General features: G+C 43.0%; 1 protein-coding gene across 1 annotated transcript; it reads left to right on the top strand.

Annotated features, from left to right (window-relative positions):
- The first annotated feature begins 9,556 nt into the window (after window positions 1–9,556).
- On the top strand, window positions 9,557–16,490 carry SLC30A1 (solute carrier family 30 member 1). Its single transcript, XM_012459594.2, has 2 exons — window positions 9,557–10,178; window positions 11,811–16,490. Exons 1-2 carry the CDS (start codon window positions 9,557–9,559, stop codon window positions 12,710–12,712), a joined length of 1,524 nt encoding a protein of 507 aa, XP_012315017.1. The 3' UTR covers window positions 12,713–16,490.
- Window positions 16,491–19,837: the final 3,347 nt, after the last annotated feature.

The following is a 19,837-nucleotide window of genomic DNA, read 5'->3' as shown; positions in this document are numbered from 1 at the left end:
TATTAAACACCCTTATTCATTTTTAGTCTTTTAGGCTACCTTTGAGGATTTGATCAGTAACACCTGATGCGAAAGACATTTCCTGTTGGATAATGGAAGGTTTGAGTGTGACACACCCCCAGCGGTACTCTGGGTCCTTAGATACCAGTCAGGTTTCAGGGGCCATTAATGCTAGTTAGAGTAACAAAATGTTACTCTAAAAGCCATAATTATTTTTCTCTAACACAGCTAAGCAAAATCTGAAATGCTTATTTGCACCTGGAATTCGATTATTTTTTTTAAAGTGCTTTCCCACAAGAATAAGACATTTGATTTCATTTAAAAATTAAATTTAAAAATTTAATATAGAAGTTACAAAAATTATCCGGTGGTGGTGACCATGTGTTTGTAGTGTTAGCTACTCAGGAGGCTGAGGTAGGAGAATCACTTGAACCCTGGAGGCTGAGGTTGAAGTGAGCTAAGATGGCACCACTGCACTCCAGCCTGGGTGACAGAGCAAGACTCAGTCTCAAATAAAAATAAAAATAATATAGAAGTGATGTGTGTTCATTTGAAAATAACATTCAAATACAACAGATGAATATAAGATAAGAAGTAAAATTAGGCCAGGAGCACTGGCTCATGCCTGTAATCCCAGCTACTTGGGAGGCTAAGGCAGGAGAATGGCTTGAACCCGGGAGGCAGAGGTTGCAGTGAGCCGAGATTGCACCACTGCACTCCAGCCTGGGCGATAGAGGGAGACTCCATCTCAAATTTTTTTTAAAAAGTAAACAATAAATTTGTGTGAGGATACTTTATGTAAATATGTATATGTTTGTGTATATTGTGTGTGTGTGTGTGTGTGTGTGTGTGTGTATATATATATATATATATTTGAGATGAAGTTTTGCTCTTTTGCCCAGGCTGGAGTGCAATGGCATGATATCGGCTCATTGCAACTTCCGCCTTCCCAGGTTCAAGCGATTCTCCTACCTCAGCCTCCCAAGTAGCTGGGATTACAGGCATGCACCACCACGCCCAGCTAATTTTTGTATTTCTAGTAGAGACAGGGTTACTTCGTGTTTGTTGGTCAGGCTGATCTTGAACTCCAGACCTCAGCTGATCTGCCTGCCTCAGCCTCCCAAAGTGCTGGGATTACAGGTGTGAGCCACTGAGCCCAGCCTAAAAATGTTTTTTATATGAACTCCAGATAATATTCTCTTTCCAGGGTTAAAAATTGTAGGCTTATTATGCCTGGGTACTCAAAATGTGTTCTGGGGGCCATCCACATGGGCATTGCCTAGGAGCTTGTTGGAAATGCAATTTCAGGTCCCACTGCTGGCTATTGAATCCGAATCTGCATTTTCATGAGTTCCCCAGGTGACTCGTGTGCACGTTCAAGTAACAGAAGCACTGAACTCACAGAGTAAGGGGACAGTTTTTTGTTTTTTTTTTTTGAGATGGAGTCTTGCTCTGTCACCAGGCTGGAATGCAGTGGTGCAATCTCATCTCTCTGCAACCTCTGCCTCTCAGGTTCGAGAGATTCTCCTGCCTCAGCCTCCCAAGTAGCTGGATTACAGGTACCCACCATCATGCCTGGCTAATTTTTTGTATTTTTAGCAGAGATGGGGTTTCACCATATTGGACAGACTGGTCTTGAACTCCTGACCTCAGATGATCTATCCGCCTCAGCCTCCCACAGTGCTGGGATTACAGGTGTGAGCCACCGCGCCCGGCTGGGGACAGTATTTTTACTAACACTAGCCCTTTGAAGGATATTCAGGTTGTTAAAGAACTGAAAGTAAAAAATAGATAAAAGTGGGAGGCAGAAAAATTAATTCTTCCTACAGAACTATGTGTGAATGGGACCCAATTTTGGAACACATCACTAGAGAATCAGAATGTGGAGTGACCTGTTAAAGAGGTGTCACTCACAAGTAGGCCACCTCCCCTTGGTCCTTATAGTAATTACAAATAAGAAAATCATAGAACCAGAAACTTTTAGAACTGAGATGAATGATAGAATTTATAGTAGTTAGTGCACATGAGGTCTCGAGCCTCTGACTGGGTTTGTTTCCCCCAGTTTAGGTATGAAGATAAAAATAAAACTGTTGGCCGGACATGGTGTCTCACACCTGTAATCCCAGCACTTTGGGAGGCCGAGGCGGGTGGATCACCAGAGGTCAGGAGTTCAAGACCAGCCTAGTCAACATGGTGAAACCCCATCTCTACTAAAAATACAAAAAATTAGCCGGGCATGGTGGTGCATACTGTAATTCCAGCTACTTGGGAGGCTGAGGCAGGAGGATCTCTTGAACCTGGGAGGTGGAGACTGCAGAGAGCCGAGATTGCCCCACTGCACTCCAGCCTGGGTGACAGAGAAAGACTCTGTCTCAAAAAAAAAAAAAAAGTTGCTGGTTCAGTTAGGGCCTTGTAGTCACAAGCTGTAGGGTCTTGAGCAAATTCCTTACCTTCTTGGGTGTCAGTCTATAATCTGTATCATTAGGAAGCTCAAGTAAGTGTTGTAGAAACTGTATGGGAACCTGGAATGTTATCATGGCAGATTTCAAGAGTGGGTCCCAGTTCCATCCAATAATTACATGCTGTGTGAGATAATATCACAACAGAGGGGCGGTAGTCTGCTTGAAGTAAAGAAAAAGTGAGCGAATTAATGAGAATGTGACATGATGTTTTCTACACTGTCCAGAGGACACAGGCCCTCTGTTTCTGGTGTTCTAGTATAGATAGGAGACCGTGAAGGTTCGATAAGGACCTGTGGAACGAATGCATGAAATACTAAGTTGACAGGCACGGTGACTCACACCTGTAATCCCAGTGCTTTGGGAGGCCAAGGCGGGTGGATTGTCCAGAGGTCAGGAGTTAGAGACCAGCCTTGCCAACATGGCGAAACCTCCATCTCTACTAAAAAAAAGAAATACTGGCTGGGCGCAGTGGCTCACACGTGTAATTCCAGCACTTTGAGAGGCCGAGGCGAGTGGATCACGAGGTCAGGAGTTCGAGACCAGCTTGACCAGTATGGAAAAAACCAGTCTCTACTAAAAATACAAAATTAGACGGACACAGTGGCGTGCACCTGTAGTCCTGGCTACTCAAGAGGCTGAGGCAGGAGGATCGCTTGAACCCGGGAGTCGGAGGGTGCAGTAAGCTAAGATTGCGCCACTGCACTCTAGCTCGGGCGACAGAGAGTGAGACTCCATCTCAAAAAAAGAAAAAAGAAAAGAAAAAAAAGAAATACTAAGTTGGGAAAGGTAAATTCACCAACATTCATTAATTCAACAAATATTTACTGAGTATCCGCCATGTGCCAAGCTGGCTAAGGACACAATGGTAAGCAAATGTACACACTGTCCCTGCCCTCACAGAGCTTACAATCCAATCAGGTACTTGGTTTAATGTAAAATTGCATCTTTGCTAAATGCCACAAAAGGGCATGGCAGTGAACTGAGAGAACTTGTTCTAGAATGATCTGACCTGGTCAGGGGGATCAGGGAAGAGTTTCTGAGGAAGTGACCCTTGAGCTGAGAGCTGAAGAATGAGCAAGAATTAATGCGGGGACAAAGGGAGGAAAGAGCGTCCCAGGGTGAGAACACTGCGTGCACTGGCCTTTTGGCAGGAGGGAGTGTGTGGATTTATGGTGGTAAGAAAGGCAAGCCCTCTTAGGTGGAGTGACATCATGAGTCCGGGGACGGCAGCCAGAGCCAGATCAGATCTGGCCCTGCCCTGTGCACCCAAGTTTGGTTCTCCTCCTCTGAGTACTGGGAGGCCACTGAAAGATGTCAGCCATGAAGGTGGTAGGGGTGGTGGAGGACGTGTATTTTGCAAGGACTAGATCTGGGTTTCAAAAAGTTCACTCTGGCAGTGAAATGGAGTATAACTCAGGAACAGGAGGGCAGAGTGGATGTTTGGAGAATGGCACGATACTTTTACAGCCTAGAAGAGAGCCTGGAAATGCTTCCTTCTACAGAAGTTCCAGCTCCTGCAGCCTAGTTCCGTCCTCATACAGCCTTCCTTCTTCAAGGTCTTGCCTACCAAGAGGCAAGGAGGAAGGACCTGTGCAATCAGCTCACCCCCGAGACAAAGTGAACAAACTGGGAGTCCGGCTGGCAAAGGAGTCCTTTTTGAGTCCATATGAATGAGTTCCCCCTAGGTGAAATAATTAAAAAGTAGTTTCTGAATTTGCAAGTTAAGAACTCAGCCCTGGATTCTTGATGACCACAAGTACAGGAGGCCTGAAAGGCCCTGTCTGACAGTATTTACTAGGCAGCTCCATCTCCTGTACCCACCTTTTAACTCCAGTTAAGAAGCTATCATGTAACCCCCTCACTGAAAAAATGTGGAAAGTGAGGTCCAGAGAGGTTAAGTAACTTATCCAACATCACACAGTAATTTTTAAGGGCCAGTCCCTGAACTATCATCCTAAAATTCATTAGGTGTGTGATCCTGTCAAAAATGCTCTACTGGCCAGCATCTTCAGAGATGAGTAACGGAGAGAGTCATAAAAACATACTTTTAAATTAAATTTTATTCTTTTAAAATTTTCTGTACATTGTGCTTTAATTACCATCTCCGGCCCCAAGAGTAGAAGGGCTAAAGAAAGAATGGGCATTCAGTCTAAAGCCTTAACACTGACTACCTGAGCCTTCAACAATTTCTGGTGTTAATATTACATAGCACTGTACCCAAGAAATTCACAGATGCTTTTAATGAGTGTTCCTATATAGATAGCAGTGCCTTTATTTCTAGATTGAATTTCCAGGCATGACTGGAAAACTTAGACCCAGTTTTCAGCCTCCAAGAAAAATGAGTTCCTTTTGCTGCTAGTCCTCATCTGCTTTTTTTTTTTTTTTTTTTTTTGAGATGGGGTTTCACTCGTTGCCCAGGCTGGAGTGCGATCGTGCGTTATTAGCTCACTGCAACCTCTGCCTCCCCAGTTCAAGCGATTCTCCTGCCTCAGCTTCCTGAGCAGCTGGGATTACAGGTATGCACCACCATGCCTGGCTAATTTTTGTATTTTTAGTAGAAACAGGGTTTCACTATGTTGGTCAGGCTAGTCTCGAACTCCTGACCTCAGGTGATCCGCCAGCCTAGGCCTCCCAAAGTGCTGGGATTACAGGCATGAGCCACTGTGCCTGGGCTAGTCTTTAATAACAAACAAATATAAAAAGTCAGTGACTGTCCCCAGCCTCTCACTGTACAGTTTCACTCTCTACACTGTTCCTGTTTCCCCTTTGCTTCCACGTGGGTTTCCTGCTCTGACCATTTCTTTCATATGGTTTCCCTCATACCTCTGAGACTTTTGTGCTATTTCTGGGCTTTATCGCTGCATTGTTACTTGTTTATTCTTTGTTCTACTGCCTGTTCCTTTGGGAGCAGCTGAAAAAGCAAACCTTGGCCCTCATGTTGTTGGTAGAGATTACACTTCATATTTGTAATAATTATTCATGTACGTTTTGAGAGATTTCGCCACCATTTTTAAGATTGAACATTAGAAGTGATTTACGGTCAACCAAAGTCAAATATAATCTGGTTTTCACATGGTTTTGTTATTTCATCTTTCCAAGCAAGGTACAGCTTTATACACTCGTGCTTTTTGAGAACCAAAATTCAGAAGTACGTTCGTGTCTAATAGTTTCTACAAGAACCCTACAAGACCCTTTGAAACTGTCATTAAAAGCAAGGAGAGGTCCAGAGGGCTTTGAGATTGCAGTTTGTCTGAAGCATTTGACTTTCATTCAAATTGGCAGTCTCTTTTCCAAAAAGAGCATTATTCTCTCATCTTTAAAGTATGCTGGGTTTAGTCAGTTTGGATACTAAGCAAGTTATCAGGAGATTTCTTAAACATTAAGAAGAGAAAGCCATGCCATCTTGCTCAACCCAGGGCCACAGCCTCCAGGGGTGTTGGTGAATAATAGTATGGTGTCCCTTCATTTTAATCTATTCCTGCCTGTGTTGACACTCTATAAGGACAACCAGATGAAAAGGGAAAAACTCAAGTAGAGGTACCAAAGTCTTTTGCCTATGTAATGCTAGAGGGAAACAAAGTTTGACTGAAGTGTTTTGCTGTGTGGTAAATGTTACTCTCTCCAGAGAACATAATTATAACTTCTCTGCAACCTGAAAATGTACTCCCTGCCCCTTCTGCCCCGCCCCCCACCCCACCACCCACTAGGAAGGAATATAGCAAACTGTCTGGGAAATGGCTTACATGCAGGCACAAAGTAGGTTCTCAGAAGCGGCTATGAGTTGAACCTGTTTTTATGTGGATCTAAAAATCTCCCAGTTTAGTCTGTTTAGTTATTGAAGGATTGCTATTGTGTTTGCAAAGCATCCCTGACTTTTACATCTTCTTATTGGTTCTTCTTTGGGTAGCAAATCCTCACATTTGAAGGAATGTATTTTTTAAATAAAGCAGGGCACAGCAGCCCTCAGTAGAAGGGAAAATGGTCTTCCAACTGCCTCTAGGCCATTTCCATGAGAATATCTTGACCCATAAGTGGCTCCCCAATTTCCATATAGAAGAGGCTAGTTGGTAGGATGTTTGAAGCTGTATTTACATATGATCAGAAAAATGTCACTTGTCTATATCAAAGGAGAGGAAGTTATGGAAGTCCTAAACCTATTAGTACATCCTTTAGCACTGCCCAAACCCAGACTTCACTTCAAATTAAGGACATTAAAAATGGAGCTCGCTGGGAGTGGTGGCTTACATCTGTAAACTCAGCACTTTGGGAGCCCAAGGTGAGTGGATCACGAGGTCAGGAGTTCGAGACCAGCCTCACCAACATGGTGAAACCCCCGTATCTACTAAAAATACAAAAAATTAGCTGGGCATGGTGCCGCTAGCCTGTAATCCCAGCTACTCAGGAGGTTGAGGCAGGAGAATCACTTGAACCCGGGAGGCAGACGTTGCAGTGAGCTGAGATCATGCCATTGCACTCCAGCCTGGGCGACAGAGCAAGACTGTCTCAGGGAAAAAAAAAAAAAAAAAAAAAAATGGAGCTCATATTTTTCTCTTAAAAATCAGCTCCTTGGCCCCCCTTCCCAACGTCTTCACCTATTTAAGGCAGTATTTTCCTCATCAGGTTAGAAACATCTTTGTTCTCCTACTTAGCTTTCTCCTTCCCAATACCCAATTAATCATCAAATTCTATCATTTTTTTTCTCCTTTATAATGTCTTGGAAATTCTCCTCCATTCTTTTTATTCCAGCAAAACAGAAACAGGTGATGATCCAGCGCTCCAGTCTGGATGAGGAGATTAGAAACACACCACTCACAAGTGAAAAAAATTTTATAGGAATTATAAGAATACCAAAACAGGCCAGGTGTGGTGGCTCACGCCTATAATCCCAGCACGTTGGGAGGTGGAAGTGGGCGCATCACAAGGTCAGGTGTTCGAGACCAGCCTGGCCAATATGGTGAAACCTGTTTCTACTAAAAATACAAAAATTAGCCAGGCATGGTGGCAGGCGCCTGTTGTCCCAGCTACTGGGGAGGCTGAGGCAGGAGAATCTCTTGAACCTGGGAGGCAGAGGTTGCAGTGAGCTGAGACTGAGCCACTGCACGCCAATCTGGGCAACAGAGCCAGAATCCATCTCAAAAAAAAAAAAAAAAAAAAAAAAACCCAAAAACAATGCAAAATAACAGCTCCAAACAAGCCTTGTATACACATCTCCAGGCAATGGCTGGCACTGCATTTGTCCTGTAGCAATCTAGAGCAGTGAGGGTCTTTCTGCTGTTCAGGAGCTGTGGTGAGGCCTTTCGGGTCCAGCTTAAACCATTCTGATTCCAGCCACCATCCCATCTTAAATCGGGAAGCTCACGCCTATAGGCATGATCCCTTCCAGATCAACTCATCTCCACCCACAGCACAGCGCTTATGTATTCGGTATAAACTAGTTAGCACAATTTATGAAGAGTATGCCATCGTAATTTTAAAATGTCATGTTTATATTTTACCTCCACCTGGACAGAAGCTCATTCTTTTGTATTCTTACTGCCCCTCCCCCTCCCCCTTCCCATAGCAACCAGCACAGGATTCCGCCGTGTGTAGTCTATAAATAAATGTTAAATCATAGAGCCTTAGAATTTTGGAGTCAGATGGGGATCTTCAGCTTTGCATTTGTCCAATCCTTTATAGATGGGGAAACAGGTCTAGAGAGATTAGGTGACTTGCTCAAAGCCACACAGCTGGCTATTGACAAGGCAAGGAGCAGACCCGAGGTTTCTCCTGCCTGAAGTCTGTCCCCTAAATTGTTCTTAGATGATCAGTGACAGAGACACCTGAGTTTACACAATGTCTCCTGGGGCTGATGGTGATAGGAGAAACTGGCTTTCCTGAAACCTGTAAAAATATTCGGTCCACGCCCCTAGCAGACCTTCAGGAGGACTAACTCCTCAGCTCGGCGTCCAGCAGAGTACCAAGTTCCGCCCGCACTTGTTTATGCGTCTGTCCTCCGAAAGGACAGAGCACCCGAGGGCCCCACGCGCAGGGGCTCCCCTCCGGCCCCTCCCCCGTCGCCGAGCTGTCACACAGCCGCCGCGCGGCCCGCCCCCACGTGGACTAGGCTCGGAGGATCAAAGTCTGTTTGCAGCCCAGCCCTCGCAGGTGTGCTGGAGTCTGCGAGGGTCCGCAGCGCTAGAGCCGGGACTCCGCCACGCCCGAGGGGACCGGGCCCGCCCCTCCTCCTCCCGCTGCACGCGGCCCGCGCCCCCAAGACGCCAGCCGCTGCACCCGGCCACGGCCCCCCGGCCCACGCCCGGCTCCGGGAGAGAATGGCCCCGCCCCGATCTGTTGGCGCCGCAACCCCGCCCCCTTCCCGCCCCTCTAGGCTCTATCCAATAGCGAGCGTGGCTGGGCGGGACGCCGACGCTGTCGTGAGGGGGCTCTGACCAATGGAGAATCGAGCCGGGCCTGGTGGGCGGGGCGTCAGGGCCTTGTCACGCTCGGGTCCGTGTGAAAACGGGGGTTCCGAGTGCAAAGCAAAGTTTTTTTGTAAACCGTCTGCAAAGGCGGGGGGGCGAAGAAGGCGCCCGAGACCGGGCCGAGTGCAGTGGCCGCCGCCTCTCTAGCTCCTCAGCCATCCGCTCCTCAGTCAAGCGGCCGCGGAGGAGACCAGCAAGGAGAGTCCTCAGATGCTCGGAGCTTTCTCGGCGCGAAGCTGCTGGTCGCCCTCGCCCGCCCCCCTCCTGCTTCTGCTCCAGCTCCGGCTCTTGGTACCCCGACTCCGGGAGTCCAGCTCCCCGCCGCCGCCGTCGCCCGGGTGTGGGTGTGAGGGCTGCTGGGGCTGAGCCGGGCCTTGGCGCCGGCTCTGAGGACCGACGCCTGAGGAGCTGCGCGGCGCGGCGCCGCCGGCTGGCGGAGGACTCCCACAGGCGCGGGGCTCGGCAGTTTGACCCGGGCTTGGCCCCGTGCTGCCGCGGGGACACCTCAGCGGTTTCCCGAGTGGCCCGACTCGGGCGCTCTTCGGTGTCGCGGTCGCCGACCCTCTGCGCCCGGCCAGCCCCGCCGCCGCATCAGTCTCCGGGCCGGGCTCGGCGGGCCCCGCAGCCGCAGCCATGGGGTGCTGGGGTCGGAACCGGGGCCGGCTGCTGTGCATGCTGGCGCTGACCTTCATGTTCATGGTGCTGGAGGTGGTGGTGAGCCGGGTGACCTCGTCCCTGGCGATGCTCTCCGACTCCTTCCACATGCTGTCGGACGTGCTGGCGCTGGTGGTGGCGCTGGTGGCCGAGCGCTTCGCCCGGCGGACCCACGCCACCCAGAAGAACACGTTCGGCTGGATCCGGGCCGAGGTGATGGGGGCTCTGGTGAACGCCATCTTCCTGACCGGCCTCTGTTTCGCCATCCTGCTGGAGGCCATCGAGCGCTTCATCGAGCCGCACGAGATGCAACAGCCGCTGGTGGTCCTCGGGGTCGGCGTGGCCGGGTTGCTGGTCAACGTGCTGGGGCTCTGTCTCTTCCACCATCACAGCGGCTTCAGCCAGGACTCAGGCCACGGCCACTCGCACGGAGGGCACGGCCACGGCCACAGCCTCCCCAAGGGGCCCCGCAATAAGAGCGGCCGCCCCGGGAGCAGCGACATCAACGTGGTCCCGGGCGAGCAGGGGCCTGACCAGGAGGAGACCAACACTCTTGTGGCCAATACCAGCAACTCCAACGGGCTTAAACTGGACCCCGCAGGTAAGCCGGGAAAGTCGCCGCCGCAGGTGGTTGGGTTTGGGGAGCCCAGAGCCTTGCCTGGCCCTCGGAGGGGTGGCCCGCACGCCCCCTGCTGCCCGAGCGGGCCTGCGCCGCGCCGCCCCTGCCCGCTCCCTCCCGGTCTTGCACACGCCCCGCCGCTCCAGGAAATCATAACCCCCTCAGCCGGGTGCAAGGAGTCGGGGACGCGTCTGGCATATTTGTAGGTGGAGACTATGGGTCTGACCCTAGGAAAAGGGTCAGGAGGTGACCGTCATCCTGCTGCAGTCCACACCCGCACAGGCTACACCAACTTTGCTGGAGACTTGTCTTGTTGTGGTTATAGCAGGATCAGAAATGCTTCCCAAATCAGTTCCTTGGTCCTCTTGGGAAACGGAGAGAATCCCTAATTCGTCCCCAGTTGTTGGGTGTTGGAAACCTTGCTCTGCCAAAGTAGTTCTTATGCCCATTGAACACGTTTCATATATGCATTCAGAGCATGTAAACCCAGCTTAAAGGTTTCTTTTATGAACAGCAGTGTATGCTTCAGCTGATTGATCCCTAATCCTGGAAATCATAAATTTAGGACCTGTCTGGGCATGTTTAACATTTTCCTAGGACTTTTCATAATCGTACTGTACTAAAAGTGATGATAATTTATTCATCTTATGAATAAATCATGGATGCTTTGCATATTTAACATTAAGTGCTCTTGAAGGAAATTTAGAAAATAAGTGTTGAAAGAAGGTAGATAGAAATGACTCAACCAATGTCCTACTGCCCAAGCTCAATGGTGCTTAACAATTTGGTCTCATTTCCTTCACTTAGGTTTAGTTACCTTGTGTCATTATAAATTACTATGCTACATAATTTTCATTTTCGAGTGCAGAATGTCAAGTTAGTGAAATTCAAGTTGTATATTGGAAAAGTTTAATAAGTAATTGGTTTTCCTCTCCACTCGGCAAGGTGTTATTTCAAAGAAAAGTTACTTCGATGTGTAATTTCTTGATAAGATCAATACTTTTGGTTTAAAAGTTAGTAGGGCATGTAGTTATTTAGTTCCAACTTTTCTAATAATCTCTGTGATTATTGATTTATATTGTTGATTTGTCAGTTTTTAAAGTCCCTCTACCAAGAAACTTTTATATTCATAATAACAGTTTAAAAGTTAAAATTGGTTTTATTCTCAAGGAATTGGCCTCAGTGACAAAGAGTGACTAAAGAGTGCCCGAGTGTCATATCAGGTATTCTGTATTAGTAGACTTACTCCTAGCTGCGTTTAATTTTGGTGTTAGCATTCAATTTTATGTTTTCCTTTGTATATGCCCAAAAGTATAGCAGAATGTTTGCAGGACTCCACCCCCATAGAAAAGATACACTATTTTGGAGAAGGGGAGGAAGGAGAGTGGTTAGGAGAGTAAAGAAGCAATATCACAATGACTTAATTTAGCCTTGGCCATTATGTCCTGGCTCATTCCCAGAATGTCAATTTATATTAAATTGCTCTGTGCACATTTTTTTAATTGTACTTCGTGAAAAAATTTTCACCTTCATCAGCACTTAAAAAGAATTAGATGAGGATGTTTACGTAAACACTTTAAGTGTATTTGACATAAAATTTTTATTTCTTCATAGACCCAGAAAAACCCAGAAGTGGTGATACAGTGGAAGTACAAGTGAATGGAAATCTTATCAGAGAACCCGACCATATGGAACTGGAAGAAGATAGGGCTGGACAACTTAACATGCGTGGAGTTTTTCTGCATGTCCTTGGAGATGCCTTGGGTTCAGTGATTGTAGTAGTAAATGCCTTAGTCTTTTACTTTTCTTGGAAAGGTTGTTCTGAAGGGGATTTTTGTGTGAACCCATGTTTCCCTGACCCCTGCAAAGCATTTGTAGAAATAATTAATAGTACTCATGCATCAGTTTTTGAGGCTGGTCCTTGCTGGGTACTATATTTAGATCCAACTCTTTGTATTGTAATGGTTTGTATACTTCTTTACACAACCTATCCATTACTTAAGGAATCTGCTCTTATTCTTCTACAAACTGTTCCTAAACAAATTGATATCAGAAATTTGATAAAAGAACTTCGAAATGTTGAAGGAGTTGAGGAAGTTCATGAATTACATGTTTGGCAACTTGCTGGAAGCAGAATCATTGCCACTGCTCACATAAAATGTGAAGATCCAACATCATACATGCAGGTGGCTAAAACCATTAAAGACGTTTTTCATAATCACGGAATTCACGCTACTACCATTCAGCCTGAATTTGCTAGTGTAGGCTCTAAATCAGGTGTACGCCCATGTGAACTTGCCTGCAGAACTCAGTGTGCTTTGAAGCAATGTTGTGGGACACTGCCACAAGCCCATTCTGGAAAGGATGCAGAAAAGACACCAACAGTTAGCATTTCTTGTTTAGAACTTAGTAACAATCTAGAGAAGAAGCCCCGGAGGACTAAAGGCGAAAACAGCCCTTCTGTCATGATAGAGATTAAAAACATGCCGGACAAACAACCTGAATCATCTTTGTGAGTCTTGAAAAAGATGTGATATTTGACTTTTGCTTTAAACTGCAAGAGGAAAAAGACTCCATTGAAATTCTAAGTTTGCCAAGTAGTATAATTGAAGTCCTTGTCTGGTCACACAGTTTAATTCTATTTTTGTAAGAACATAATGGGACTGCATAACAGAGTTCTATATTACAACTTTGTGATTATTAGTACAGAGTACAGCTATGCTGTGACTGTTTTGGAAAGCCAGTTTTAACACTATGTTACATTTTTGTTTTAAGTATAAACCTTATATAACATGACATCTGATTTCTGGATTTTCCCATAATAAAAATTAGGGGGATAAATAAAATTGTTACTGGAATTTCTCTGCTTTTCTTTTCCCCCACTGTTACACTTTATTAGAATTTATAGTTGATAGAATTTTAAAATCATCAACAGTTTCCTTTGACATTTTAGGTAATATTGCCCTTTGAGATCATTACATAGTATAATGGCAACATATTTTAAGAGTGACTCATGGCTATTAGTAGGAAATAAGATCAGTTACTATCTTGTATTCCGTATTGCTATTAACCACTAAGATAATTAACAAATTGAACTATAGTTTACAGACAATAGGGCAAATGGGGTAGTAAGAGCAGTGAAGAAAGTTTACCAAACTAAATATTTAGGTTATTGTATGTTAATATTCAGACTACATTTCTAAATTATTTTGAGAATTTCAACTTTTTATTCTACCAAAGTTAATCTAAAATATAGACATGTTCACCAGCATTACTTTCTTTGAAAGATTGGTATAAAAACATTGAGCTGCAAGTTTACTCACAAAATATGTAAGTATTTTTAAAGATGTTGACACCTAATAATTACATGCTAAATGCAAGATATTAATGTAATCTTTTAAACTGGATGTTTGAAAAAAAATTTTCAAAGTCATTTCATGATGATCAATTGTGAATGGATTTAAATGGAGCTTTTCGAGCCCAACCAGCAATGCTTGTGCTTTCTAAGAGCCACTGACTTGAGAGAAAAGAAAACCAGAAGGTTAATGCAGTTTGGATATTAAATTCTTAGAAAGCAAAATTAATAATTAAAGCAAAATTAATTAAGATTCTGTAAGTCATCCTGTCTTCACATATTCAGTTCTTCCAATAGTGGCTTATTTTGCAAGATGCCACAATATCTACACAGAAAATTGTTTGTAGCTATTTCATTATTGCTATAGATTTCAAATCAAACACAATTAGAGTGTTTAAGTTCTATTTTTCTTGATAGAGGGGTATGCTTTGTGATGAAATTAGATTTTTGTCCTTGAAAGGATGAATGTTAGTGTCAGTTATGTATAAATCTATTTTTCTAGAAACAAGGTATTCTGACTACTTAAGTAATTTTTATAGCTGACTACTTTTGGGATGGCTACGTTTTGGGATTTAAAATAGTTCATTGTTTAATGGGTTGTAAGAGGAAAGTGTTAGGATTTACAGTTACTTTTTAAAGGGATGATCTTTTGTGGTGTGTGTTTTTCCTAGTATAAGCCTATTGCTGGCAATGGGCCTATTTAAGAACAGCTGATTTTTTTCCAATGAAAATATGGTAATTTTAGGAACACAGTTTGTAAGTTCACATTTACTATAATGGGCCAAAACCATAATCTGCCAGTTTGCAATACATCTTGATGTTTTAATACTCTTATCTGATATTGTAATTCAATTCCTAAACTGAGAGTTACCATAAATTTTGCAAAAATGTTTGGGTTTTTTTTTTTTTTTAACACGAAATTGAGGGATCTCATCTAGGTGAACAAGACAGAAAGCTATGAATTGTACTGTATTATGTACATTCCTGATTTAATACTTTACGGAACATTTTATTCAGATAACTGATAAAATATATTACATTCAATGAGGTTTTCTTTACAAATGCTGTACTTGGGGTCTATGTCTTAAAGATGGTATAACACTTAAGTACGAGACATCAACTGGATGAGAATTTTTAAAAATGGTATATAAGCATGGGACAAGGGCTATGTTTGTTTTTCAAAAGTGCTTTGAAGATAACCGCCTTTAGGTTTTAGTTATTTCACTTCATAATTTTTAAGTAGCTTATATATAACGGTGGTACCATAGGATTTTCTTTTTTCAAATGACTGTCTGCAAAATCAGTGGGCACTGACTCACCTTTTGAGTTTCAGCAGAGAATTATTTATTTCTTTACCATGCACTTTCTAACCCATTTTAGCTATATCAGCATTATCTTAAAAAAAAAAAAAGACATGCTTTTGTATTTAAATATTGTAGGATTTAAGTGTCTTTCCCAAAATAGCTTATTCCTTTCTGAAAGAAAATAAGGGAAATACTCTGAATTATTAGGAGACTTAAACCCAATATTTAAATATGCTATTTTATAACACTGCATCAGTTTTAGGAGTTGCATCTCTCCTGCTGGCTCTTTTATATTTGAGCAAGATCAGTGTAGAATATGTGTTTAGAAACTTGTCTGTTGTCTCAGTTTAGTAAAAAGGTGCTGCATGTGCCTGAATTAAAACCAAGAAATTTTTCCAAGCCAAATGCAGCCTTAGTGATGAGAGATTTAATTCTCCATTGTCACTTTTTAGCTTTTATGATTGCTTAGTTTTTTTTGAAGGATATCTGCATTGTAAAACTACAGGCTAGAACCTAAAAAACAGAATCCTCAAAAACTTTGCTTTTTGTGTTTTAACATTTTAGAAAACAGTATGTTGAATAACTAAGGTATGTAATTTGAATAGGAAAAATTTCCATCAAGTACACCTTGGAAAATCACAGTAGGTAGAAAGCGTTTACATGTTTGTGTCTTATTAACATCCTTAGTTAAAATTGAATTTTTGACAGTTTTGAGGAAAAAGACCTATGGAACCTAATGTGAAGTATTTTGTATGTTAACTGGTGTTGAGTTGAAGATTTTTACTGTGTATAAGCAGATAACATTTGAATGATAAAAATGTCATTAACCTGCTGTCTTAAGATGTTCACACAAATATGGAGAGTAATTCTACAATATAAAAATATTTATTTTAATACTGAGTTTCAGTTAAGTCATAAACAGTGTTAAAACTCTTGGGAAGGTGTAGGGATTTTTTGTTTGTCGTTTTTTAAAATTGAAGCTGTGTCATACAGTGTTTCATGTCTCTGAAATTGGGATTATACTAGCACTATTTTGATGTAGCTCTACCGATATTATGTGGTAATGCTATTTTGTTTTACTAACAAGCTCTGGAATATTTAGCAGTCATTTTCACTGGCACAAGAGCCTTTTGTATGTTATTCAATTTAAACTTTTAAACCAAAAATTTTATGGACCAGTGTCTTTGGCAAAAAGATGCTGGAGGGAATGTAACATACAATTAATATGTGGTTATATATATATATAAAAGACACAAATTGCCATGTTATGGTTCTGCCTTGAAACAGCACAATGAAGTGTATCAGTATATTCTGTGATTATGAAACTTCCATGTTGTGTTTGTTGTTTTGTGTCTGCTGTTGCCTGTCCTTTGGGCCAGATGTGGCGCAGTTAAATGCAGTTATCATCTCATTAAATACAGATGCAGATAAAATATCTTTAGTGCTGCAGCATTTTACCTAACTTTTTGTATGTTTTAATGACTGTGTGTTATTTTCCAAAGCTGTTCCTACCTCACCATGAGGCTTTATGGATTGTTATGTATTATAAATGTTCTATATGAGACAGACTACTGTGTTTCTTCTCATTTATTGAAAGTTAAGTAGAAAAATAAACTAATTTTAATATCTGTTTCATTTGTGCATATGGCCTCCCCTCCTATACTAGGCTTAGTTATATAGAGAGTTGGATTTCAGATATTGAAAGAAATTGCAGTTTAACATAAATGTTGCAAGTGTACAGAGTGACTAGGTTACAAGACTAGTGTGGAAGAAAATGTGGGCAAAAATTGCAATAAAAATTGAAAGGGTAACAAAGGCTCCCTGATACGAAATACTCAGCGGTTTTGACTTTTATTGTAAGCATTAAGCTTATAGATGATATAGTTGTGGTTAACCTGCTGCTTCTCGCACTTGCTATTTTTTATTTATAAGCATAGTTACTAATAAGGATTAAATATTTTACACCTGTAAATCATCTAAAATTTTTAACCCAATAATAGTACATTATTGTTCTATGAGCCTCAGGACTATCACAAATGTAATCTCATAAAATTTGTTAAAGAACTTGTATTTTGAGCTGTGAGACAACAGTTAAAAAAATCAATTGGCAATAAATGGCAGTAGATAAAGGAACTGATCTATATACAGTAGATATTCCAAAGAGGAGGTTAAAAAAAATCTTTGTAAAGGATTATGTAGGTTAAAGTGGAAAGGAATAGGGTTTGAGAGACAAGGGAGCAGGAACAGTGGTATAAAGAGTTGGGGACCTGGGTGAGGTGGCTCATGCCTGTAATCCCAGCACTTTGGAAGGCTGAGGTGGGCCAGATCCACTTGAGCTCAGGAGCTCGAGATCAGCCTGGGCAACATGGTGAAACCAGGTCCCTACAAAAACAAAAAAATACAAAAATTAGCCAATGCCAGGCACAGTGGTTTACGCCTGTAATCCCAGCACTTTGGGAGGCCGAGGCAGGCGGATCACTTGAGGTCAGGAGTTCGAGAACAGTCTGCCCAACATGGGGAAACCCTGTCATTACTAAAGATACAAAAATTAGCCAGGTTTGGTGATGCACGCCTGTAGTCCCAGCTACTCAGGAGGCTGAGATGAAATGATCACTAGAGGTAGGGAGATGGAGTTTGCAGTGAACCGAGATAGCACCACTGCACTCCAGACTGGGTGACAGCTCGACCCAGTTTCAAAAAAAAAAAAAAAAAAAAAAAGTTAAGGGGATGAGAGGTATAAGGAGATCGTAAAGGTTGGAAGTGCCATGACAGGCCGGGCGCGGTGGCTCACGCCTGTAATCCCAGCACTTTGGGAGGCCGAGGAGGGTGGATCACGAGGTCAAGAGATCGAAACCATCCTGGTCAACATGGTGAAACCCCATCTCTACTAAAAATACAAAAAATTAGCTGGGCATGGTGGCATGCGCCTGTAATCCCAGCTACTTAGGAGGCTGAGGCAGGAGAATTGCCTGAACCCAGGAGGCGGAGGTTGCGGTGAGCCGAGATCGCGCCATTGCACTCCATCCAGCCTGGGTAATAAGAGCGAAACTCTGTCTCAAAAAAAAAAAAAAAGTGCCATGACAACCAGTTTAAATTTGGTTTCATAGGAAAGGAGGATAAGTGAGAAAGCGGGAAAGGTAAATGTAGGCAAAGTGAGACAGAAAGACAGTTTTCCAGATAATGCTAAAAGTCAAATGCACATGTCACATGTACATGAAATACATTTCAATTTATTCCACACACATTCTTTTTATATTTTAACATTTCTGAAATCAGAATGCATAGCTACAATCAATGGTATCTTCCAATTGCTATTGGCCAACCTTTTTTCTTACCTCAATGTGTCTATTCAGGGTTCAGAAAAGAGTTACCTTCCCAGGCAATATGGTCTTTCAAAAGGCTATATGACAACAGTCCCTGAAATTTCATGTACTATGCATTGCACATTTAGATGAAAGCTGTTCCTTTTGAATTGGATAAAAATAATTTAAAAAAAAAGTCAAGTAACATTGCTTTTAAATAAATTTCATAGACATTTCTCAGCCTTCAGAATTGACATCATTTTACCCCCGCCACACACTAGTCTATTCAGCCTTTTTTGTTGTTAGAGAGTCTCGCTCTGTCGACCAGGCTGGAGTGCAGTGGCGCCATCTTGGCTCACTGCGACCTTTGCCTTCCTGGTTCAAGTGATTCTCATGCCTCAGCCTCCCAAGTAGCTGGGGCTACAGGTTCGCGCCACCATGCCCAGCTAATTTTTTGTATTTTTAGTAGAGACAGCGTTTCATCATGTTGCCCAGCCTGGTCTGAGACTTCTGAACTCAGGTGACCCTCCCCCCACGGCCTCCCAAAGTGCTAGGATTACAGGCATGAGCCACGACATCCAGCTCAGCCTTTTTTTCTTTTAAAGCAAGTAATCTGTGGCACTTTGTTCTTATTTAAAAACCAGTTTCACTACTAGATTATAAACTCTATTCAGTCAAGACTATGTCTTTCCATCTTTATTTTCTAAGGATATAGCACAGGGACCAGCACATTGTAGGTATTCAGAGGTGTTTGGAATATTGAGGAATAGTGGGAATGGAAAAAGATATACAGTAGTTATATACTATTAATAGATAAGATATACTGAGTACTTTTTTTTTTTTTTTTTTTGACACAGGGTCTGTCACCTAGGTTGGAGTGCAGTGGTAGGATCTTGGCCCACTGCATCCTCTGCCTCCTGAGTTCAAGTGATCCTCCCACCTAAGCCTACTGAATAGCTGGGACTACAGGCGCCTGCCACCACACCTGGCTAATTTTTGTATTTTTTGTAGAGATGCGGTTTTGCAAATATACTGGGGACTTCTGATCACTTATTACTGAGCACTTATTACATATCAGGCACGTATGTTTTCATTTATCCTTACAAACCATTAGATGTATTCCTTTATTTTACAGACAAAAAGATATTAAAGCACCTTACCCCAAGTCATATAGTTAGTCAGTGATGGAACCGGAACTGGAACTCAGCAAAAGATCTAGGCCTCTGTAAGTCGCTTGCTTTCCACTACTTTGGACTTTTCAACAACTCACTTAAGTAAAATCAGAATAAAGAGTTCTTTCTCCAGGCGTGATGGCACGTGTCTGTAATCCCAGCTACTCAGGAGGCTGAGGCAGCAGAATTGCTTCAACCTGGGAGGTGGAGGTTACAGTGAGCCGAGATTGCACCATTGCACTCCAGCCTGGGCGACAGAACGAGACTCTGTCTCAAAAAAAAAAAAAAAAAGAGTTCTTTCTAATTTTCATCCAAAGAGCAGCAATAGATGAAGCATAGGCACGGAGTACTAGCAAAGCAGGGGCCCCAAAAGAAATAAGAAAAATAATTTTTATACAAAAACTAAAGAACAAGGATCTGGGAGAAAAAAAAAATTAGCCAAGCTTGGTGGTGGGCACCTGTAATTTCAGCTACTTGGGAGGCTGAGGCAGGAGGATTGCTTGACCTG

Source organism: Aotus nancymaae, unplaced genomic scaffold, assembly GCF_030222135.1.
Source record: "Aotus nancymaae isolate 86718 unplaced genomic scaffold, 86718_ANA_hifiasm-v0.15.2.pri h1tg000032l_0, whole genome shotgun sequence".
Taxonomy (NCBI): Eukaryota; Metazoa; Chordata; class Mammalia; order Primates; family Aotidae; genus Aotus; species Aotus nancymaae.
This window is presented reverse-complemented; position numbering and strand designations above follow the sequence as displayed.

Excerpts from the sequence above, each read along its gene's own strand:
- SLC30A1 (XM_012459594.2), top strand. The coding sequence starts at position 9,557 with ATGGGGTGCTGGGGTCGGAACCGGGGCCGGCTGCTGTGCATGCTGGCG. Across the intron at positions 10,179-11,810 it reads GCTTAAACTGGACCCCGCAG|ACCCAGAAAAACCCAGAAGT; the intron begins GTAAGCCGGGAA and ends ATTTCTTCATAG.